The following is a 22,913-nucleotide window of genomic DNA, read 5'->3' as shown; positions in this document are numbered from 1 at the left end:
GCCTTCTTTCAATGAGGTTATGCAGACAGGCTTACTTCCCGAGCATTTGTCTGAGATGTCTTATCCCGAAGAAGGGTGGTGAGTGATCACATGGAGATCCGACATTGGAGTTTAGGGATGGCGTACAAGATCTTGGCCAAGGCGATCAGCCAGCGTCTTTAGCTCTCCCTCCCAGAGTTGATCCATGCTACGCAGACAGGCTTCATCCGGGACCGCAACATCCTAGATAACATCTTCACCTTTTGGGAGGCAACAGCCACAGCTAGACCTTGGGGGAGGACATGGCCATTTTGCTTCTTGACTTTGAGAAGGCATATGATAGAGTTGATTGGGCCTTTCTGGAGGGGACTATGCTGAGACTTGGATTTTCGCCTGTTTAGATTGAGGATTTGTGGCCCTCTACATGGGAGCCCACAGCTAGGTCCTTCTTCAGGGCGACCCGACCTAGGAGAACGGTTTGCCATTTCCCGCTCGGTGCACTAGGGCTGCCCGCTTGCACCATTCCTCTTCCTTTTTGTGGCTGAGGCCATGAGATCGTTTCTTGGAGCATTGGATATAGGTCCTCATGGGTTGCGCTTGCCCATTTGCACTATGGAGGAATTGCTGGATGCAGAGTTTGGAGATGACATTGCTTCCTACCTCACGGGGTGGGAAGGGAACCTCCATCTTTGCAGCAGCGGCGGTCGAGGAGTTCTCACTCGCTTTAGGGGCGAGGATCAACTGGCACAAGTCGTGTGTTTACTGGGTTAGTAACACTCCCAGTCCTTTTGGTGCCCAGTTGATGAGTTCCAATGGATCCCTCATGGCACAGCTGTGCGGTATCTTGGATGCCAGGTGGGCATTGATATTTCAGACTTCAGTAGAACAGCAGATAGCCCTGCTCCTCCTGAGGCTTGGGATGCATGTGTCCCTGGACTAATCGGTCCCACAAAATATATCCCCCATTTCTTAAATGGTTGTCTTACAATAATAGGGGTGAGCGGCATCTTGTTCTTTTGTTGTGGGATAGCAAAGCTGGCATTTTCTTCGCATCTTTTGACAAATTCTATGGCATCGCCGAATAACGTGGGCCACCATAGTCCTTTCCGAGCTGTGATTTCTCTAGCCAAATGCCTACCCACTATCCCTAAATGAGCCTCTTCCAATATGGTTGACGAACTCATCCTCTCTAACGCACCATCTAAGCACATTATCTTTTCCTAGTCTATATAATTCTCCCGTAATTAATTGATAATGAAACCAAGAGGACGGGTGAACAATATGGGGAAGAGCTTGGCTGAACCAAATCCTTCTCAAGAAGCTTATTTACCTACTTCATGATCTCCTCTTTTTGGGATGTACTTATGCGATAAGTTGACCTATTAGGTGGTGAGCTACCCGGCACAAGATCAACGTAATGATCTTCTGGTCATACGAGTGCCAACTCATTTGGTAACTCATTAGCAAAACAATCATTGTACTTTTGCAAGAATTTCAGCCTATCATTACTAAGAGTGTTTACATGCACATTATTTTCTTCAAAACATGATCCTGTACAAAAATCAAGTACGTAAAAACACTCTTTTTCATTACTTTCTTAATTTGTACATGAGATACAAGGGCAATGGTATCACGCTCTTCACCAGCATCAATCACATGCTCTCGGCCTTTATGTATGAAGGTGATCATGTTGGTCTTGTAAGCCTTTCACGGATCAATGCATGTATGCTGAGGCTTTCCAAGCAATACATCACAGCCATTCAAAGGCGTTACAAGAAAGTCCTCATGATCCACATAGCCTTGAATGTGTATGCACAACTTGCTAATAATAGACATAACGTGCACTTCTCTACTAATAAAGGTAGTCCCTACTTCAATTTGAGGACCCATGTTCTCCACTTCAATACCCAAAGCAGCTGCCATCTGTATAGATATGAAGTTCTCAATTGCACAATCATCAAACATGAGCAAAGTGGGCTGATCCTTAAGTTGTCCCCAAGCTTTACATACAACCCTATCTTTGCTATCATTTGAAGTGTTGCCCTACACATCCAGAACCATATGCACATTGGGCTTTGATGCATTCGCATTATCACGCTGCTTCTTGTTTGGACATGCATTTGCAATATGCTCGTTGCTACCACAAGTAAAGCATTTCCCCTCGCTCATATATTGCTTTTTCTCCTCCGGAGTGAGACTATAGTCTCTCACTTTGAAGGGATGCTTCTTGGTAGACTTATTTTCAGCCTTTGGACCATTTTTGTCTTGGTTTTGGTCCTTTTTAGGTGGCTGTCCATTATTTTGCAAGTTTTGGGCATCTTGTGTAATGATGTATCATTCAGTTGTTATGTGCAATATTATTAAGTGTGACATGTGTATTGTTCACGAGATGGTACCCAAGGACGTTCACACCTAGTTGGTGTAGTTTCAGTGGTATTAGAGCACGATTGTTTCGCTCTTCTCAGTGGGGAAACGGTCGATTGAGCATTGGGCTCCGTGTGGACAGCCGTCAAACACTATGGACAGCCATGCACAAAGTGGTCAAGGGGCTAGTTCACATGGCCGGTAGGCAAGTGGTACTTATGCTTCTGAAGCTTTGGGCAATAAGCATATGCATGCAAACTATACAGAGGAGCAAATACATGTAGGGCTGAAAGAGGATGACCCAAATGTATTGAAAGCAGAGATCGAGCATGTCAAAAGACAGTTGTATGCCAAAGAAGAAGAGCTCAAGATGCTCCATGATAACCTGCAAGTTCACAAAGCTTATGGAGGCCACAAAGGCCAAGTCTATGGTGGGGCACACTATGGATTCTATGGTGAAGGAATTGGGTATGAATCCCCAAGAGGTAGCCCTCAACTACCTTATATGCACTGAAGATTTGGTGAAAGGAAATGCAAGGAAACTTTGTGTGAAAGAACCCCCACATAGGGAGGCAGGTAATGCTATGTTTCGTAGGGTCAAGCCTTATGTGCACAAAGATGAGGCTTCCATGACTTCCAAGCAACCTTCCACCCCACATGGGTTGAGAAAAGAAAAGGATGTATATGGCAAAGAGAGTGGCAAAGAGGATGTTAATGTACACATGATGCATGCACCCCATAGGGAAAGTGATGGGCATCTTAGCCGCCGCACTTTGCCTATGGAATTGGCTAGAGATGAGCCCCGTCATGGGCTGGAAGTTGTGTATAATGTTGGGACAGCCAAAGCTGATTATGTATCACGTACCACTCATGCCACCGAGTATACCCATGGTGAACGAGTCTCATGTAGGGAGCCTTATGTGAATGCAAGTATTGGGAGGCTACCTTTCCACAAGTCACCGTCACATAGAGCACATGCCTCCGTGCCGCATGTTTCTCATCAGGGTTTGATGCATGCACCTACTGCTGCCCCATTGGATAAGGGCAAGAGAAAGCTGGAAGTTGAGGGTCACCATGCCAAGAGGCTTAAAGAATTTAATGCTGGTGACAAATTTGTAAATTTTAAAGCCTATCATGGTGGTTATGATGCAAGAAAGGCAATGGCTTTTATAGCCCAATTTGACATTGCCTTCAATGATGAGGAATTCTCTAAAAAATCCAACCCATTGGTGGATCACCTCTGGCAGCCCCGTTCAGACATGGGAGGACTTTAAAGAGAGATTTTATGCAGAATTCTTGCCTCCCAATGCTGTAGAGAAGATCATGAGCAAGTGGGTAAGATTGAGCAAAGGGAGCAATATGCCAAGGAGAGTAAATGCTTCTCATGTAGTCGCAAAGATCACATGTTTAGGGAATGCCCGCAATGTAAGAAGAAGGAAAAAGAGAAGCAACCAAATGTAAATGTGCATGCCATTCCAAACATACAAGGGAATACAAAGTGTGACAACAAAGACAGAGTGGTATGCCAAGCATGGGGACAGCTCAAAGATCAACCTGCTCTCTTTTATATTTGATGATTGTGCCACAGATAATTATATTTCTGTGGAAATGGCGGCCACTTTGGGTATTGAAATAGGGGACATGGGACCCCAAATAGAAGCGGAGGCCGCGTTTGTGGGTAAAGAACTGCAGGTAATCCCAATCATTGGGAAGTTGCGCATACATATCCAAGGTTATCTCAATCATGAGAACTTTTTGGTTGCACCACTCAATCGATGTGATGTATTGCTTGGGAAACCATGGCATCACCGCATAGAACCATGTAAGGAGTATAGATCTAACATGATTACTTTTATGCATAAAGGCCGCATGCATGTTATAGATGCTGGCCATGAGGGAGACTCCATCCCACTTGTATCTCACATACAAATTAATGAAGCAACGAAGAAGAGTGTTTCGGCATACTGGGTCTTTGTTCGTGACAAGGTTAAATGTAATGATGTATGTGTAGATACTCTCACAAGTGAAAGGCTGAAATTTTTAAATGCATACAAGAATTGCTTTGCAGATGCATGAGTTAGGAGGTCAGCACCCACCTTTACATATGGTCAGGAGACAGTGGAGTATACAGATGCATATACTTACCTTGGTGTGGTTTTTAGTGGCCCACTATTTTCCTTGAGGAGAGCAGCGGAGACCAGATTGACTAGAGCTTATGCAGCATTGGGGAGACTAAGAGGGTTTTGGACCACTTTCCAGAGTCATGAGATACCAGGATCAGAGATGCCTCGGATTATACTTGCTGGAGCTACGTAGACATAGAGAGGGTCTCTTGAGAGGGAGGGGATCAGAGAGGGAGAGACACCTACAGAGGCAGATTACAGACTTCTTTCGACCAGAGATTGAGCAGTCAGGCGAGCAGGCATTGTAGCTAGCCCCAGAGTATAGCGGCACCAGAGGCATTGCAGCTAGGGCGGTCTAGGCACGCCAAGATGAGAGGCCCATCTCGACAGCGGCGGAGACTACAACAGAGGATCAGGACCATACTAGCACAGCATGGGAGACGTCCAGTCAGAGTACTCACCATGGAGGACATTGAGGAGAGACATCTTTGGATAGTGATGTATATGATGCTTACCTTTGTTGTTGGAGTTTTCCTTCCGAGATGCTATCCATTAGGAGCTCCTAGTACCTTACTTTTCCTCATAGTTGTTGTTTCAGTTTCAGTTAGTTGTTTAGTTGTTTTAGCTTTTCTTACACAGACATTGTATCAAATCCACCAATTGTTGTAACCTTTTTGGTCTCATAGGTCATTTTGGCCTTTTGAGGACGTTAATATATCATTTCATTTCTCTCTCTCTCTTGCTGTGTTTTTCTGCAGTGCACTTGCTCGTGTTTTCAGATCTTGTTTTCATCTCCGCTGCTTATTCTGACATGGTGTTAGAGCTTTAGGCTCTTGGAAGATCTTGGGAACTGTGTGAGAAAGAGGGGGGCTGTTTTGTTGCTGATTGGTGGACTGTTTTGGATCGTACGGGAAGAGGAGAAGCAAGAGGAAGGCGGGCTGATTTGTTGGACAGCAACTTGCAGGTTTAGTTGTTCATTTTTCCCACCCACCCACCCTTTTTAGTTACACCTCCGCAATGGCAGATTTACTTGAGATGGCTGAGAAGCATGTGAAGATCCCGACACTCCCCCCCATTCCGAGTGGACCGTCAGTTGGACGGGAACAACTACGGCATATGGAAGGTAATGATGGAATTTGTTTTGGAGTCTTACGACCTTGCTGATTTCATTGTTTTTGGGGTTCCACGGCCGGAGTTAGTGGAAGGGGAGTTACCCTCGATTCGGAAGGAATGTGAGGCACAGGCACAGTTATGGGATCGTGTCAATGCCAGAGTCCGTTCTTTCATTTTCCTCAACTGCACACCACAGGTAATCAATCATATCAAGCATATAATGTTGGCCAGAGATATATGGCAGCATTTAGCTTCCCTTTACAATAGGGTATCGCCCATGAAGAGGATCTCCTTGGAAGTACAGATGCGGGTGATGAGTCTTGCAAAGTCGTCGACGATGCGGGAGCACATCAACGAGCTGCAGGCTGTTCAGCAAGTTCTCTAGGCTAGGAAAGAGATATCATCGGGGGATATGGCCATAACGTTACTGTCACATTTGCCCTCTCAGTACTCAGCATTTTACTCTTCGTTGATTACCAGTGTGGCAGGCTCAGCACCATCACATGGGAGGAGCTTGTGTCCATGGTCTTGGACGAGGAGGAAAGATTCACGAACCCTCCATAGGACGGAGGTTCAGAGGCCTTAAGTGGCCAACGGTCGAAAGGCCGTACTAACAAGGGCAAAGGGAAAGCTTCATCGGAGAAGTATTTTGAGAAGAAGTCCGACTCAAACAACGAGAAACTGAAAGCAGAGAGGACCTGTAATGATTGTGGTGAGAAAGGCCACTATTGGAGGCAGTGTCCTAAGCGGAGCACCGAGAAGGGTGAAGAATCCTCAGCAGCAACCGTGAAGACTCCAGCTTTTGTGCACCTAGAGGTGATGGACACTAATGTTTCATCTTCTTCGTGCAGGGAGGAGGTTGGAGGACTCTCCGCTACGAATACTCGGGAGTGGATTCTTGACAGTGGTGCTTCCAGGCACATGACTCCTTCCCGCTCGGCTTTACAGGATCTCTGCAGGTATTCTGGTCACATCCTTATTGGGGATACATCCACTATCCCAGTTCACAGTGAGGGCAAGATGGAGATAGTTCCCGATGGCAGAGGGGGGAAGCATTCCTCCCAAGTGTTGTATGTTCCATCACTTGGTTTTCATCTGTTGTCAGTGCATCAAGTCTGCAAGATTGGCATACAAGTGGAGTTTGATGAGCATTTTGTTGCTCTCCGGGACAAGGCAATAGGCCAGGTAGTTTGGGAAGGCGGAGTGGAGAATGGAGTTTACAAACTTTCAGCACTCTCTTCCAGGTTCGAAGTTTTGTGATGAGCGGCAGTCTGGTAATGGCCACTTAAGTGTGGATACGCTGCAGGTGCAGGCTTTCCCGGAACAGATAGTGGATGGCTTGCCAGTTGATGGCAGCAATTGGCAGGAACTTTCCAGTACAGATTTTGGTAGTTCTTGTGTTCGTGACTCAGAGGAAACTTTACAGGTAACCTATGCTCTGATGTCTTGTAGCATTCGGGACAGAAATTCTTGTAGTTGAGGAAGCTCTTTCCATAGGGACCTATTGGAAGGCCAGGGAGGTGGCAGTTGATTACTTGCAGAAGGAGGTGGATGTTGCACACTCTCTAGGCTTTGTGGTTCCGGATTCAAAGGGGGGTGGTTTACAGGTTTTCAAAGGCCTTGAGTGGTCTTCAACAAGTTTCCAGGACTTGGCATCCCACCGTAACAGTAGTTGATCCTTGTGAGCAGTATGATGCCTCCTTGACTCGGAAGCAGAATGGTTCATTGATCTGGTTGCTGAAAACCAGATTGGATGGGAGCTTCCTGATGAGGCCGTTGAGCTCATGTTTGCAGAGGACTCTTTGGGAGGCAGGATTGCGTATCTTGTGGTTTCTGCAGCATGCGAAGGATCTTGGGCTCTTTTACACAGGAGGGGGATTGATGGATGGAGTCAGACTCCACGGTTGGAGTGACTCAGTTTGGGGAGGAGAGCCAGACATGAGGACCTTGACATCAAGCTACAGTTTTTCCCTTGGCTCAAGAGCGGTTTCTTGGAGCTGTAAGGGGCAGCCATCTATTGCCTTGTCGTCGATAGAGGCAGAGTACCGGACTGCTTGTGGTGCTGCTTACGAGGTGGTGAGGTTGCAGAGGTTACTTGGCAGGATTGGGTTTCCAGTGGTGGAACCCATGGTCATCCAGAGGCATTTTGTTCGTGAAAAGATTGTTGCTGATGACATCTTGCTAGAGTGCTGTTCGAAGGAGGACAGTACGGTGGACCTCTTCACGAAGTCTCTATCTCAGGCTTTGCTCCGGCGGCACTCCAGCTCACTGGCGTTGGTTCCACATCCAGGAGCTGAGAGGGGGTGTTAGCAGTCATCTTTTGTCTGTTTTTTTACACCAAGGCCTCCGTTGTGGGTGTGCCCACCCGATTTAGGTGTTTTCTCATTTTTCCCTGCTCTCCATATTTTTTTCCATTTTTTTCCTATTTTTTCCCGGTGTGGGACGCTGTCCTGTGGCTCTTGGCTGATGGAGGTGGTGGCGGACTGCCCTTGCTTCTCCACGACTCTCCCTGAGTGCTGGCCGATTGGAGATGCAGCTGGTCAGGTGTCTTCAGGCTGTTGTCGGCTGCCTTTTATGCTGGCTGACTAGATCATAGGGGCCATATAAAATGGCCCCTAGCCCCCACACACTTTGTAATGGCCCCCTAGTCCCCACACACTTTGTATTCGGTATTCGGGATTTTCTTGTGTATATAGCAAAGTTATACGCCTCTCTCTCTCTCTCTCTCTCTCTCTCTCTCTCTCTCTCTCTTGCTGTGTTTTTCTGCAGTGCACTTGCTCTTGTGTTTTCAGATCTTGTCTTCATCTTCGCTGCTTATTCTGACAAATCCCTCCTCTGAAACTTTGCCTTTATCTTTGGTGTTGTCCTTATCAGATGCTTTAGAAGCATCCTGGGCTTTATACTTGGCTTTTGCTACTGGAGAATCATTACGACGAGCAAAGCAACGAATCGAGCCTCAGTATGACTGTCCTATCACAATAATCACATTCATTGCTTTTGTCCTTGGATTCCTTAGAATCCTGTTTACCCTTGCCTTTGCCTTTGTTTTTGTTGTTGTTGGAGTTCCCTTTTCCGCCTTTGCCTTTGCCCTTGTCAGAGGCAACAAAAGTAGACTCTTCTGCTTTGCATAAAAGGATCAATAATGCCTACTCCATGTCTGTGGCGAGGCTGGAATGATGACTCTTCCAGTCACCTTGGCCCATGCCGGCCTGCCATTGCTACCTGCCCAAAGGAAGTTGTGGTTCAACTGCTGTACGTGACCAATACAAACGCCCTGGAAAGGCTCAACAAGAGGTGATGTACCACAATGTAGCGAGAAGAACTTGGTTCGCTACCACTACTCGACCAACGAGTGAGATCCTGGCCGTGCCTTAATAAAGAAGCTTCTTCCAAATGCTTTGAAGACGGCGGGGGGGGGGGGGGGGGGTGGGGCAAGCTGCTGCTCGGAGGTGATGCTGATCCTGACCTGGCAGCCAAGATAATGCGCTGGGGTACCCCTCGGAATCCATTGGAAGGGCTCAACTGGTCACCAAGCCGGGGTAGGGGATGAGCTAACCCAAATCCACGTGACTTGTGTCAGGGTTCTTGAAGACTTCAAGACATCACCACTTTGGGCTCTTTGAAAAGTGCTGGGGCTATTCAAATGGTCCAGACATTTAATGCATTGCAGAATCAGGGTGTTCAAGGAAGGATTCCTTCCTTTTTTGGATATGGCTGTGATTAGAGGGTCTTCCGTGGAAGGATTTCTTCCGTTACGGATATGTCTGTGATTGAGACATTGAAACATTTGTTTCACTTACTTTCATCAATTCAGTTGTACTTGGAAATCTGACCATCCACAATGCTCTCACCATAACAGTGGGATATGGATGGCTGCCCATGACTCTCTACGGGATGAGATGGGACAACCCTTGGGAGCTAGTGGATATATGCAGTAGTTTAGATGGGATAGAAGGCCAGCCTCTTCTTTTGGTGCATCATGCATGAAAGGCCTTCAAAAGCCTTACAGATGTAGAAAAGGATAGGTTGACGAGAGGAATTTTGTGGTGTGCAAAGGAGAAGGTCACAGATTGATTCGGCCATCCCTTTCATCTTTAGAGGCACAAGAGAAGATACCTGTGTCACATGGCTGGAATATTTCCCGGCACTGGTGTACCCCTTCTAGACATTGGAGTTCATTGAAATGAGGATTGTGATACTTCACTTTATTCCTTAGAGTCTGGAAGATAAAAAGGATGAACTTGCAGGAACTGTTAAGAGATGCATACCACCTTCCCATTAGAGCAGTGTGACGAAGAAAGAAAGATAGGTATATTAACATCTACCAAAGAGCCGAAGGCCTATGAGATTATGAATAGTGCAATGATACCATGGGTATACATCGCAAACATTGGTTTGTAGAATGTCTTTGACCTATGATGTGCAATCTATCTTGGAGACTTTGGATGTTTGGTGGACTTCCTATCACAAATTTATATTGTGATCCAGGTAAGTGAGGTTGGACTGATAATTAGGAGAATTTTCACACCAGTCCTATGACTACACAGCTAGAGTGTGGCCGACAGGTATAGCTCAGTGCTTCCACTTGGGTTCTGGTAGAAACTGAACTGGAAGGTTGCACTCTTCCTTTGGCTGACAGCCCATGGTGGACTACGTGTAAACCAGTTGGGCTATCAGCCAAAAAAATGAATGACGGGTCAATGTCATTGTCCCCAATGCACTGCGAGTCTTGATATATTTCATGGGGCTCATTTTTTCTTGTAACTCATGGCCGTTTTACTGGTGATGATATTGGGCCCATCATATTTGTTTACTCTTTCTTTTACTGCTTGTTTCAAACAAGGCAAAAAAAAACTGCAAATTCAAGTCTAATACAACATCACATTGTACACCGAGGGATGGAAACTTGGATTCACGCTTAGCATAGCATTACATCAACCAGAGTGACAGCTTAATACTACACTGGCTCAACATTAGATGATGTGTAGCAGCGTTGGGTTTGTCAATTAAAAGGTTGAAGCAGTTTTCCGTAGGGATTTAGGCCAAAAAATAGCTCAATATAACATGACATGCATAGCAGCATTCCACTCTTGAAAAATGACATAAAAGATGGCTTCCTTAGGGATTCAAACCAAGAAACCATTCAACATACAAGCAAAAAAGTAAAATCAAAAGCAGGAACGTGTCTCACCAAACCACGAATTTCAGGATTCGAACTCAGGAAACTCAGGACCTCCAAAATTGTTCCCTACCATCTTACTGTTAAGCTAGCATTTCTGGAACAAGAATTGATAGCCATTATGTACACAAAAATTAAACATAGACAGAGAAAAGAAATGGGTGAAAACATTTTGCCAGGTCCCACAGAAGCAGTGACAACAAAGGCTTCGGAGGTGGCAACAGATGAGAGGAAGAAACGATAAACAATAAAAGGAACTCCATGAGAATTATCCTCACCCATGCACATCAGAGACCATTCAACTTTGTGTTTGGGGTTGCATAGAGACCCAAAGGGTAAGATTGTGGTGCTTATATCTCATATCAGGAGAGGGCCCTGTTTGCTGTTTGTGGATTGGTCCATACGTTGATCTTGGCAATAGACTCAGCTTGTAAGATTGTGGTGCTTATATCTCATATCAGGAGAGGGCCCTGTTTGCTGTTTGTGGATTGGTCCATACGTTGATCTTGGCAATAGACTTGTGAGATTCTTGGGAGCTTGACAGCTTGACAAATTTGGAGGCCTAGATGTACAAAGGCTATTGAGGGCATCATGTACATACTCTTTCCTCCATCTGGTCTGACACAGTCCACACCCTCTCCTCTATTTGGAATGGGATCCAAGGCAGGTCCAGGCCAGTAGAGGTCAACCGAAAGCTTTAGTGAGTATCTGAGGTAACATCCCATTCCTCTGTTTTTCTGTGCTACTGGGATCATTTGACATTACCACAATCCTGAGTGGCTCTTTGAGCTACTGCCATGCAGGTCTAGACCAATTCAAGCGATGAACCCTAATGGTAAGAACATGCACCCTATAAGACAAAGGATGACTTTGTGGGAATCATATTGCTCTTACTTTGTCACATGGCATCTAGTTTCAATAGGTCTTTAGAGGTACTTTGCTTAAGACATCGCTAAGATTTTGTTATGAAGTATGTAAGCTTGGTTCATAGCTATATTAAGCTGTTCTTTGAAGGGTGACTTGACTGTAACTTTTGGAATGCTCAACGATTATAAATGAGTGGAAGTTGTCCCTCTATTTCATAGAAAACTCCCTACATGTCTTTAAATAAATATTATATATCTAGGGAGTGAATGTTGTCCCTCTATTTCATAGAAAACTCCCTACATGTCTATAATAAATTCTTTTCTAAGAATATAATATATCTAGTTAAAGGTGCTCATGGCAGTAGACTAGGGAGGGATTAAACTTGGGTCCATGCTTTGCAAGTACTCTCCAATAGGCCATGTGCCCATGGCTGTCGCAAATAAATTCTAGACATTACATGTTTGAATGCAAATGATGATGTTTAGGTATCAAAAATACATTGGGAGGGTCAAACATGCAGTGTTTCATACTTCTACAAAAGGAAAGAAGCAAGTATTGGTTGCGACAGAGCAAAATGTGGTGGCATCTCTCAGTATTCGCAATGGGGAGATTAGTACGTTTGTTACTCATATCCTTGTTAGAGCTTTTTGATGCAAATAAGTTGACAAATATAACGCTCAAAAATCAAAGCTAACATAGGCTGGGGCCTTCAGTTTGGAGACAGGTATTAGGAGACACTGACAAAATCAACGGTCTCGACACTGCATCTGGAAAATGTAAGCTTTTGTGTATGGTGTGTTCCCGCATTAAAAGGAAGGTAGGCATGCAATGCAAAATTTTACTTCTCTCTCTCAAAACCTCAAGGCAGTAATGTTATAACGGTGCTTTTGAGATCAAGTGCAATTGAAAGAGGCTGGAGGATGCAGAGTATGATTATGCAGGAGCCTTTGGTAGATGCAAATGTCCGTCCTATCAAAGTTGCGGGACAAGGAGGCATGCATTGGTATGCTGATCCCCCTTCCAGAGTTTGTCTTGGGACTGGATGTTCGCCTCATCAAGATTTACAATGGGATCTAGGTGAGTGGGGACTGGGGATGGGGATGTATTGACACCTTGAGGCTTTCAAAACGGTTCTACATAATCAGGAGTGGTCAATGGGATATAGCTTAGTGCTTCAACTTGGGTCCCAATCAGGAGATCCCATGGAAAAAATCACGTCCCTAGATCTACACAGGCTTTCTTTTAAGAGGCGACTTTAGAGTTCTGGCAGAAGCTGAAAAGTTACACTCTTCTAACCTAAGGTGGACTGCCTGTCAGCAATGGAGATTAGTTACAAGGCAGCATCCTAGTGCCAGTTGAGATGCTTTCGTCATACCATGACTTCCTGTCACCAATGGAGATTAGTTACAAGGCAGCATCCTAGTGTCCAGATGCAGTGCCAGTTGAGATGCTTGTCATACCATGACTCTAGCACAGCCTGGGGGGATTGTTGAGAATTTGACAGCTTGGCAGATTTGGAGGTCTAGATGCAGAGAGGCTATTGAAGGCACTTAGCTTTCTCATGTGCCATCTGGTCTGATACAGCCTGTAACCTTGCTGTGGACATCACAATATTCTTGACACCAAGGATTACTGTAAATGGGTAGCCAGGTTCTCCACAGGTTGTCTCATAGGCCGTTTTTTGGCCTTTAGAAGATGTTAATAAAATCTTTATTTCTGTCTATCCCTCATCTCCACCTTCTCTGCCTCCAACTGGTCATCACCTCCCTCTTTACCGACTCCATGGCCTCAATGGCTGCCACTGCCTCTGATCCCTCTGTACTCTTCGACCTCTCTAAGCTCTCCGGTTGCTGTCATTTCAACCTCCCGACCTCTCCGGCTGCCTTCACCGCTGGTGCCCTCCGACCTCCTGACCTTCACCGCCAATGCCCTCCAACCTTCCGACCTCTCCGGTTGCCAGCACCGCCAATGCCCTCCAGCCACTGCCGGAGCCCACTGGCCTCCGTCACTGTCGGTGTGCTCTAACTCTTGGACCCCCCCATCCTCCCTTCCGCCTCCCCCTCTTCCATCTGCAGCCCACACCCCCATCATCGCCTTCCGCCTGCAGCCCATGCCCCCATCCTCCCTTCCGGCTCCCCCTCCCTTCCGCCTACAGCCCACACCCCCATCCTCCCTCCCGCCCTTGCCTCTCTAGCGCTCCCTCCCCCTTCGCCTCTCCACTTCCCCTTGCCTCCCTCACCTCAACAGCCCTCCTAAGCCTTGCTGCTTCGCTGCCTTACCCTCCCCTCCTCCCCTCTGTTCTTCCGCCTGCTCCCCCCTCCTTACCCTCTCTCTTGTCTTCCCATCCAGGTGTTTATCGCTCTCAATTTTTTTATTATCCATGGCAAGTTTCAACATCTTCTAGTCTTGAACCTCCAAGAGGACTCCATGGCAGCCGCTCTGTCATCAACGACTGAGGCCGCCGTCCCTTGCCTCTCCTTTTCCAAAGAGGATCTCTTGCTCCCGCTTCAATAGTTGTCTCTTTGGAGGCCTCCACCTTGGTATGCAATATTGTGGGTAACCACCCGGTGCGCGGAGCATTTAGGGATTTTTTATCAGCCTTCTTGGCACACCTGGAAAGATCACTGACATTCATCCTTTGGGGCGTGGCTACTACCAGGTTGAGTTCCATTTGCTTGCAACTTCGAACGGAGTCTTGCAGCTGAGCCCCATCGCACCGCGTACGGTCTGGGCCTTCTTTGCAAGAAGGTGGCAGCACGGCTTCGACCCGGCGTCCGATCCTTTGGCTAGTGTCTCAAGCTTTCCTGTGTGATAGTCTACTTTCTAGGTCTTAGGAAGGAATACCTTCCTCTCCTCCCGATGATAGGTGGTGCTATTGGGAGGATGATGGAATCCCTCCCCACCGCTGCTTTGGTTCTTGCTTGGACGGCTGGGATTCCATCCCCTCGTATTTGCCCTCCAGCTACCCCCCCCCCGGCGGCCCAACCCTAGTTCAAACCCCCCGCGGCCCAGCATAGGAGAGTGGCTGACCACTGGCCCGAGGTGGGGCGGAGGGGACACAGGCCCCCATGTACCATAGTACCACGCCTGGCTAAGGCCAGTGTAGGAGAGTGCATCCTTGGCTAAAGGCATTTTGGGTCTAATTTTTGAGTAAATGAGAATTTTTGTATTTTTCTATAATCATATCATATCATATGAGAGTGGTGTATGACCTTGCATCTAAAAGGCTTGGCAATATATGCCCTTGCATCTGCTTAGCTTGCAAATGGCAACCATATGGTGATGATGTGTCGTTCCCATTTTCTTTCTAGGTTCCCGTTCCCTTTCCAGAACAGACCCCCGCTCTGTCCGTTCGTGTTCCATGTGACTATGGTTTGAGGAGACGGTGGCTCCCACCCGCATTTGTATCCTGTAATACCACTGCAGGCCGTCCACCCCAGAGAGTGGGACGATGATCTTATCCTTTCCCCTAAGTGTAGCATAGGAGACAGACTAGAGCATGGACTTAGTGTCCACCGCTATATAGGGGCAAGCCATTGAGCTTTCGCATCATCTGCCTGACCTATGTATCACTGATGTGCTTACTCACCTCTGGCCTTTGGCTAGGATGGAGTTGGGCGGCTTCTCATGGATCAGGTAGGGGAGATGGTGTCCTCCAACCTGGAGGTGCTGCTTTTTGTGTTCCTTCATGTTTCAGTGGTGGTACCACTTCCCCCCTCCTACAGATACCTGCACAGTGACACATGGAGTCTAGAGTATGCATACTCTAGGGCTCAAACAGAGTGGCGCAGCTTCGCCCCAGGATTGATAGTGACTAATCTCCATCGAAACCCACTCCCAACGCTCTTCTAGTGGAGGGCAATTACGACAATTACGCTTCCCACCGCTCTTAGCTATGTGGATTATCTCATGGAACATCCAAGGGTTGGGGGGCCCACAATGCTTCCAGAGGCGATGTGTCCTTAGAGAGGAGCTCCACAGAGCAGCAGTTGACATTCTCTTCTTACAAGAACACCATCTTTCTGAGGGATGGACCTGCTACTGCAAGAAGATCTTGTGGGGCAGGAGACACACCGTTTGGTCCCACTCTTTTGGCCCCTCTGGGACACAGGGTTTAGTATGCATTTTCGTTAGTGAGTAGCTTTTGCCGGCAGTGGTCAAGTCGTGCACCATTGTCACTGGACGGGCTTAGTGGGTGACCATCAGGGTAGGAGAGGACTGTATCGGCTTCCTGAATATCTATGCGCCGAACGCGGCACCAAGCAGAGCCACCCTTTGGTGTTTAGTTCGTCAGTCCTTGCCCCGCAAGCAGATTTCTAGTGTATGGGTGGGGACTTTAACATGCTAGAGTCGGCCGATGATAGACTTGGAGGCGGCATGGCTGCTATATCAGGTATGGAGTACTTGGCATGGGAGGAGTTGATTATGTTATGGCTCTCAGGGGACAGGACCCTTGGCATCTTCCAGAGTTTGGACATAGTCCCAGGAGTGTGTGTTTCTCTAGATATGATAGGAGGAATACTGGCCCTAACCTATCTGGACTCCATCGGTTTTATGTTGACGAGTGGGCTTGTGGGGGTGGCGGCATGGTTGATATTTTGGCTGGCACTACTTTTTTTGACCATGCACTTGTTATTCTCTCCGTGGATGTGACCCCTGGAAACAGGACAGACAGGTGAGTACCCGGATTCTAGATAGCCTTATTTAGGACCCATAGATGTGTAGCAAGATAGAATTTGGGAGAGGCTTGATTTGCACGCAGGAGCCCTAGATGCAAGCTTTGGCGACATTAGCAGTCTCTTACAGGAGGCAGTGCAAAGCAGATTGGCTGGCATCTGAGAGGAGGAGAGGAGTACTCGCAAGGGTCTTGTCTCTCTACAGTGGCTTCAGGAGTACCAGGTAGCTGTGTATTAAGAGTCCGCTGGCTTCCGCCTGTACACAAAGCTCAGATCCATGGAGGAGCGGCATGTGGAGTATAGATACCATGGAAGAGCCTCTTTTTGGACGCAGGCTAGAGACAGGGTCACTGGAGATTTCTTTGAGATTGCACGCCCACACAGACGGAGAGGGTATCCGCAATTTGCGTGGCCCGGATGGATCCATTGTTAGAGACCCCCCTCATGTGAGAGCCATTGCCACATATTTCTTCAGCACTCTTCTCACTTGTGGTCCCATTTCCTCAAAGGTGGTGGATGCGTGCGAGTGGGTGTGGCAGCACACGAGAGAGGTGATCCCTCATGCTCTCATGAGTTTCCTCCTGACCCCCTTCACATCTCAGGAGTTGGCAAAGGCTATGACGGCATTACCTAGGGGCAAATACTCGGGAGAGGACAATCGTCCAGCCTCTTTATTTCTACCGCATTGGGATCTTATGGAAGGTGGCCTCAGGGCTGCCTTCAATGAGATAATGGTTGCAAGAGCCATGCCAGAGTTGTTGGAGGGTTTGATTGACTTGATTCCCAAGGAGGGTCGTGACAAATTGGAGATGTGGCAGTGGAGACCCATCACCCTCCTAGGGACTGCCTACAAAATTCTGGCCGAGGGCATCAGCCAGAGATTGCAGCCCTTTCTCCCCGACTTGATTCATGGTATACATAGACTGGTTTCATTCAGGATTGGAGTATTCTGGGCAGCATCTTCACCTTTTGGGAGGCGACCGCATGGGCTAGGATGGGCAGCAGGATCTAATTGTGCTCCTTGATTTCAAGAAAGCCTATGATAGAGTATATTGGAGGGGACGGTGTGTAGGATGGGTTTCTCGAAGGAGTGGGCCCAAGGTGTATTGGGACTCTACTTAGCTTCTCATAGCCAGGTTCTTATTCAAGGTGCTAGAGGTGATAGATTTCTGCTTTCACGCTCAGTCCAATAGGGGTGCCCTCTAGCACCTTATCTCTTCCTGTTCGTCCGCTAAGGCCATGAGCAGTTCTCTCTTCGCCCAGGAGACCGGACTCGAGGGATTGCATCTCCCCATCCGAGTGTAGGAGCAGCTCCTTGGTTCCGAGTTCACCGATGACATAGCAGCATACCTGTCGGGGACCGAGGGGAACATCCAGCGATTCGCTGAGGTGATTGAGGTTTCTTGTCGTGCATCCGGAGCATAGATCAACTGGCACAAGTCATGTGGGTTTTGGATTGGCTCATCGCCTGCCTCGACTTGACGTCCAGTTGAGGCTTTTCAGTGGGTCCCAGGGCCCTCCAATCAGGGCTGTGCCTTGTTGGGCAAGTTGATTGTTCGAGGTCTTCTTCTGGGCTGTGAGCCTAGGAAGGACTTCCTCCTAGCTAGGATCTTTGCCTGTAGTCCGATCTTGGGGGGTCCTTGGCCTTAGAGCATGAGATAGATCTTCACTGAGATGCGGGCACATGGCAGCCCAGCATTTGAGGACAGATTTGTAGCGACTCAGTGAAACCGATCCCGTCAAGTGGGAATAGACTCCGTTGGACACCCACACGCGTAATAGCACAACTTAATATCACAATTTGAAATGGACAACTTAATAACAATTGAAAAATTGAAATGAAAAGAAATGTTGATAGATGGACACCAGCACTGGGGCCGGAACGGGCCGACCCCCCCCTCTCAATATATGATATATTGTTGGGAGTATTTAACAAATAAAATGCTCCATGGGTTCAATGAACCAGATTATGTCCATGTACAACTGAGATGAATACAGTACCAAACAAGAAGCTCGAAGTAGATGTTCGAAGGAGAGCGACCACTTGAGTGGTCCAGTCTCTACGGTCCCGTGCCTTCACTGGAATCCGCGGAGAGCGCCCCACTGGTGTTCCAAGACCACGCACAAACAAGCGCTCCCGTACTAACGCCTGGCTCTCCCAATCTCGGCACCTTTGGACCGTGGTTCTCCAAAAGCTTGGACTACCCGACACCGAACGGGTGTTAGCGGTAGAGAGAATCCTTTATCAGATTTACAACAAAGTTCTTTACTTAAATCTGAATTCACTTACTTGTAGCTCGCAAATGGAAGACAGATACACGAGGTGTCTGTGTGGAGCTACTAATGGTGGACACCAGGACGCAGCAGCCTGTCGAGGAAGATGAGGAAGAGCTGCCTGTGTAGAGGGTGTAGCCACCTAGGAGGAGCAGAGGCGCCTGTAGCCGTCTAGGGAAAGGAGGTGCAACCACCTGTAGTAGAGGAGCATAGCCGACTGCTGAGCAGGACACAGCCGCCTGCTATGGAGGAGGAGCAGCCGCTATGCAGAGTAGGCAGCCGCCTGCTGGAGAGGAAAAGGGAGGTGGCGCAGCCTGAGGAGATGGTGGAACCACATGGCTGCAGGAGCACAGCCACTTGCTATGGCCGCCTGTAGAGAGGAGAGGGCAGCCTGCTGGAGAGCCAACGTAGTCGCCAACTGAAGGTACAGCAGCCGTCTGGCTGTAGTGCACATCCGCTCCTTGTGAAAGACAATCTGTTCTGGTTGGAGGATCTCCTCAAGCTCATCAATCTCTGGCGGATCTTCTGTGACAGGCTCGTCAGGATCTGGCCCCACATATTTCCGAAAAAGACTCACATGAAATGCATAGTGAATCTTCCAATGACTAGGTAAAGCAAGCCTGTATGACACTTCATTGATCTTTTGAATCACCTTGAAGGGTCCATAATAGCGAGGAGAAAGCTTAGGATATGATCCTTCTCGTCATGGCCTCTTCCGAAGCCTAGCCTTCTCAAATTTCAGCAAAACCCAATCACCTTCTTTGACTTGCATGCCCCTTCTATGCTTATCAGCAGCCATTTTATGCTTATCTTGAGACCTTGCAATGGCTGTCCGTACCTGAGCAAAGGCTACATCCAAGTCACGAACATATTCATCAGCTGCAAAAATCTCATCCTTTGTACGAAGGATGGGTGGCAATACACCACTCTGCCATAAATAATCTCAAACGGAGCCTTTCCCGTGGAGGCATGGATCGTATTATTGTAGGCAAACTCAACAAGTGGAAGATACTTCTCCTATGCAGTCTTTTGATCTGCCACATAACACTTCAATAAATCCAAGATGGCTGAATTTGCAGCTTCACTTTGGCCATCTGTTTGGGGATGATAAGCTGATGAAAACTCAAGTTTAGTGCCCATATTATCAAATAAAGCCCTCCAAAAGAGGCTCGTAGTCCTGGGATCTCTATCCCCAACAATGGATTTAGGCATACCATGATGCTTGAAAATGTTAGCAAGAAAAAGCTTTACCATATGATCAACTTTAATGGTTTTCTTGATGGGCAAGAAACGAGCTTGCTTGCTAAACCTGTCCACAATGGTCCAAATAGCATCATTCCCATGTCGGGATCGAGGCAAGTCCATAATAAAATCCATAGTAATACTTTCCCAAGGTTGCGAGGGAATAGGCAATGGCTGAAGCAAACCTGGAGGTTTTTGCCTGTCAAATTTCACCTTTTGGCAAGTAATACATGCACGTACATAAGCCTCAATGTCTTTACACATGCTTGGCCAAAAGAAATATCTCTCAATCATGCGTGTAGTGGGCATGATACCTCTATGACCAGCATAAGGTGGTGGGGCGTGACATTCCTCCATAACCTTTGGACGCAAATCCTTCACCACACATAGGCAAGTATCCTTCATAAGATAACCGCCGTTGATAACATAAGAGGCATTTGAGTGACCAGCCATCATGAGAGGCCACTGAGACTGCAGCCACATAAGGCCTCGTGGATAATGCATCGGCCACCACATTTTTCTTTCCCGGAGTATGCACAATCTGAAAATGAAACATGGAAAGAAAGTTTGCCATTCTCATCTGCTTCTCTGAAAGCTTTGTTTGAGATAGAAAATATCTCAAGCTTTGATGATTTGTCTTGACTACAAATTCAGTCCCAAGAAGATAATGTTTCCATATCTTTAAGGCATGAATTACAGCCAAGAGCTCTTGCTCATAGATATCCATATGAAGCTTAGCATCATGCAAACGACGGCTCTCGTATGCAACTGCATGCTCTTCTTGATTTAGGACAGCCCCTATACAATCACCACAAGCATCACATTCTACTACAAATGACCTTTGCAAGTCAGGAACAATCAATACAGGTCCACATATGATAGCATGCTTGAGTTGCAAGAAAGCATCCTGTCCTTTTGAAGTCCATTTGAAATTGTTTTTCTTCTTGGTGAGATCATGTAGAGGGGTGGCTATCATAGCAAAATGCCTTATGAAACGCCTATAATATGAACATAATCCCAAAAAACTACAGACTTGATGTACGTTTTGCAATTCTGGCCAATTCCGAATGGTCTCTATCTTTGCAGGATCCATTGTTACGCCATCTTTGGATACAATGTGACCCAAATAATGTATCTCTAAAAGGAAGAACTCACTTTTCTTGGCATTAATGAAAAGTTTATGCTTCCGCAACTCTTCGAACACTGTGGCGAAATGAGTTCTGTGTTCTTGCTCATTCTTGGAGAAAACCAAGATATCATCAAAGAATACTCCTGTGAATTTACGATGGGGTCGGAATATCCTATCCATCATACGATTAAATGTGGCAGGAGCATTGGTGAGACCAAAGGGTATCACCAAAAATTCATATAATCCAAAGGCTGTTCTGTGCAGTTTTATGGACATCTTGTGGCACCACTCGTATTTGGTGATAACCACTCTTTAAATCAAGTCGGCTGAAACAAGCCGAACCATCAAGCTTATCCAAAATGTCATCAATGCGCGGAATTGGGAATCTGTTCTTGATGGTAAGCTTATTTAAAGCTCTAAAGTCCACACACATGCGGAATGACCGGTCTTTCTTTTGGACAAGAAGCACAGGAGAGCAATAAGGTGAGGAACTAGGCTGAACCAAACCTTTCTCTAAAAGCTCATTTACCTGCTTCATGATCTCTTCTTGTTGTGCGGCACTCACACGGTATGCGGGTTTGTTAGGTGGAGAACTACCTGGCACAAGATCTATGCGATGATCTTCGGGCCTTTAGGGAGGTAATTTACCTGGTAATGCATCAGCAAAACAGTCGTTGTGAATGCATGAAGAAAATTCAGCCTATCGTAAGTCATAGCATCCACATTTTAATGACTTGGTACAATGCTATCACAAACAAAAACCAAGTACGCAGAAAAACTCTTTTTCATTGCTTTATTAATTTGGATGTGAGATACAAGTGGGATGGAATCCCCTTCTTCGCGAGCATCAATGAAATGCATGCGGCCTTTATGCATAAAAGAAATCATGTTGGTCTTGTACTCTTTGCGAGGCTCAAGTCTATGATGCCATGGCTTGCCCAACAATACATCACATCCATTTAGTCGTGCAACTAAGAAATGTTCATTATCAACGTAGCCCTGGATATGTATGCGCAACTTCCCTATCAATGGGGTAACCTGCACCTCTTTACCAACAAAGGCAGCTTCGGCTTCAATCTGAGGTCCCATGTTCTCAACCTCAATACCCAAGGCAGTTGCCGTTTGTATAGAGATGAAGTTATTGGTTGCATAGTCATCAAACATGAATAAGGCGAGCTGATCCTTGATTTGACCCCAAGCCTTGCATACCATCTGCTCTTTTGCATCATGATTTGTGTTTCCCTGCACATCCGGAACTGCATGTACATTAGCCTTGGTTTGCTTGTCCTCATGCTTAGGTTTGCGGTCAGGGCATTGTCGAAACATGTGCTCTTTGCTGCCACAAGAAAAACATTTTCCCTCCTTGGCATATTGCTCTCTTTGCTCCGGGGTCAAGCCGAATTTGTTCTTCTTTGGGCCCTGATCTTTAGATGAGGTATTTTCAGCTTTACCTCCCTTGTGGGTCTCCCGGAAGTTCTTTTTAGGTGGCTGTCCACCTTTTTGCAGATTTGGGACAGCCTTGTCTTTCCCCTTTGAACCGCCTTGATCCTCCTTAATTTTGAGCACCAATTGCTCCGTAGCAAGAGCAGAGGCTGTGAGCTATTGCAAAGTATGTTTCGGGTGCAATTCAATGCCCGAACGATAAGCTGGTTGCAATCCGGAGCGAAACTTCTTCTTTCTTTCATCCTCAGTGATTTGCATAAAAGGAGTTACCTCCAGCAACACTTTCCAAAACTTGTTAACATACTGTTGCACACTTTCATTATCTCTTTGCTCAAGTCTATCCCACTTTTGGGTGAGAGTTTGCTCCGCATTTGGTGGCAAGAACTGAGCATAGAATCTGTCCTTAAACTCCTTCCAGGTGCAAATGGGATCCTTGGTGATCTTTTCAGTGATCCACCAATGAGCAGCGGTCCCCTTCAAAAACATGCTAGCATGGCGTACTTTAGACTACTCAGTGAAGTCCT

At 46.8% G+C, this 22,913-nt stretch overlaps 1 protein-coding gene across 1 annotated transcript in view; it reads left to right on the top strand.

Annotated features, from left to right (window-relative positions):
* The window catches only part of LOC147630091 (uncharacterized), a 29,894-nt gene extending 16,623 nt beyond the window's left edge, over positions 1 to 13,271 (top strand). Inside the window, exons 2-4 of the mRNA XM_086811023.1 lie at positions 12,111 to 12,238; positions 12,339 to 12,401; positions 13,210 to 13,271. Of these exons, the coding sequence (XP_086667149.1) occupies positions 12,111 to 12,238; positions 12,339 to 12,401; positions 13,210 to 13,271 (253 nt within the window). The remainder of the gene's footprint in view (positions 1 to 12,110; positions 12,239 to 12,338; positions 12,402 to 13,209) is intronic.
* The last annotated feature ends 9,642 nt before the right edge of the window (positions 13,272 to 22,913 follow it).

The sequence above is a fragment of the Cibotium barometz genome, chromosome 17 (assembly GCF_041138505.1).
Source record: "Cibotium barometz isolate CiBa-2024 chromosome 17, ASM4113850v1, whole genome shotgun sequence".
NCBI lineage: Eukaryota > Viridiplantae > Streptophyta > Polypodiopsida > Cyatheales > Cibotiaceae > Cibotium > Cibotium barometz.
This window is presented reverse-complemented; position numbering and strand designations above follow the sequence as displayed.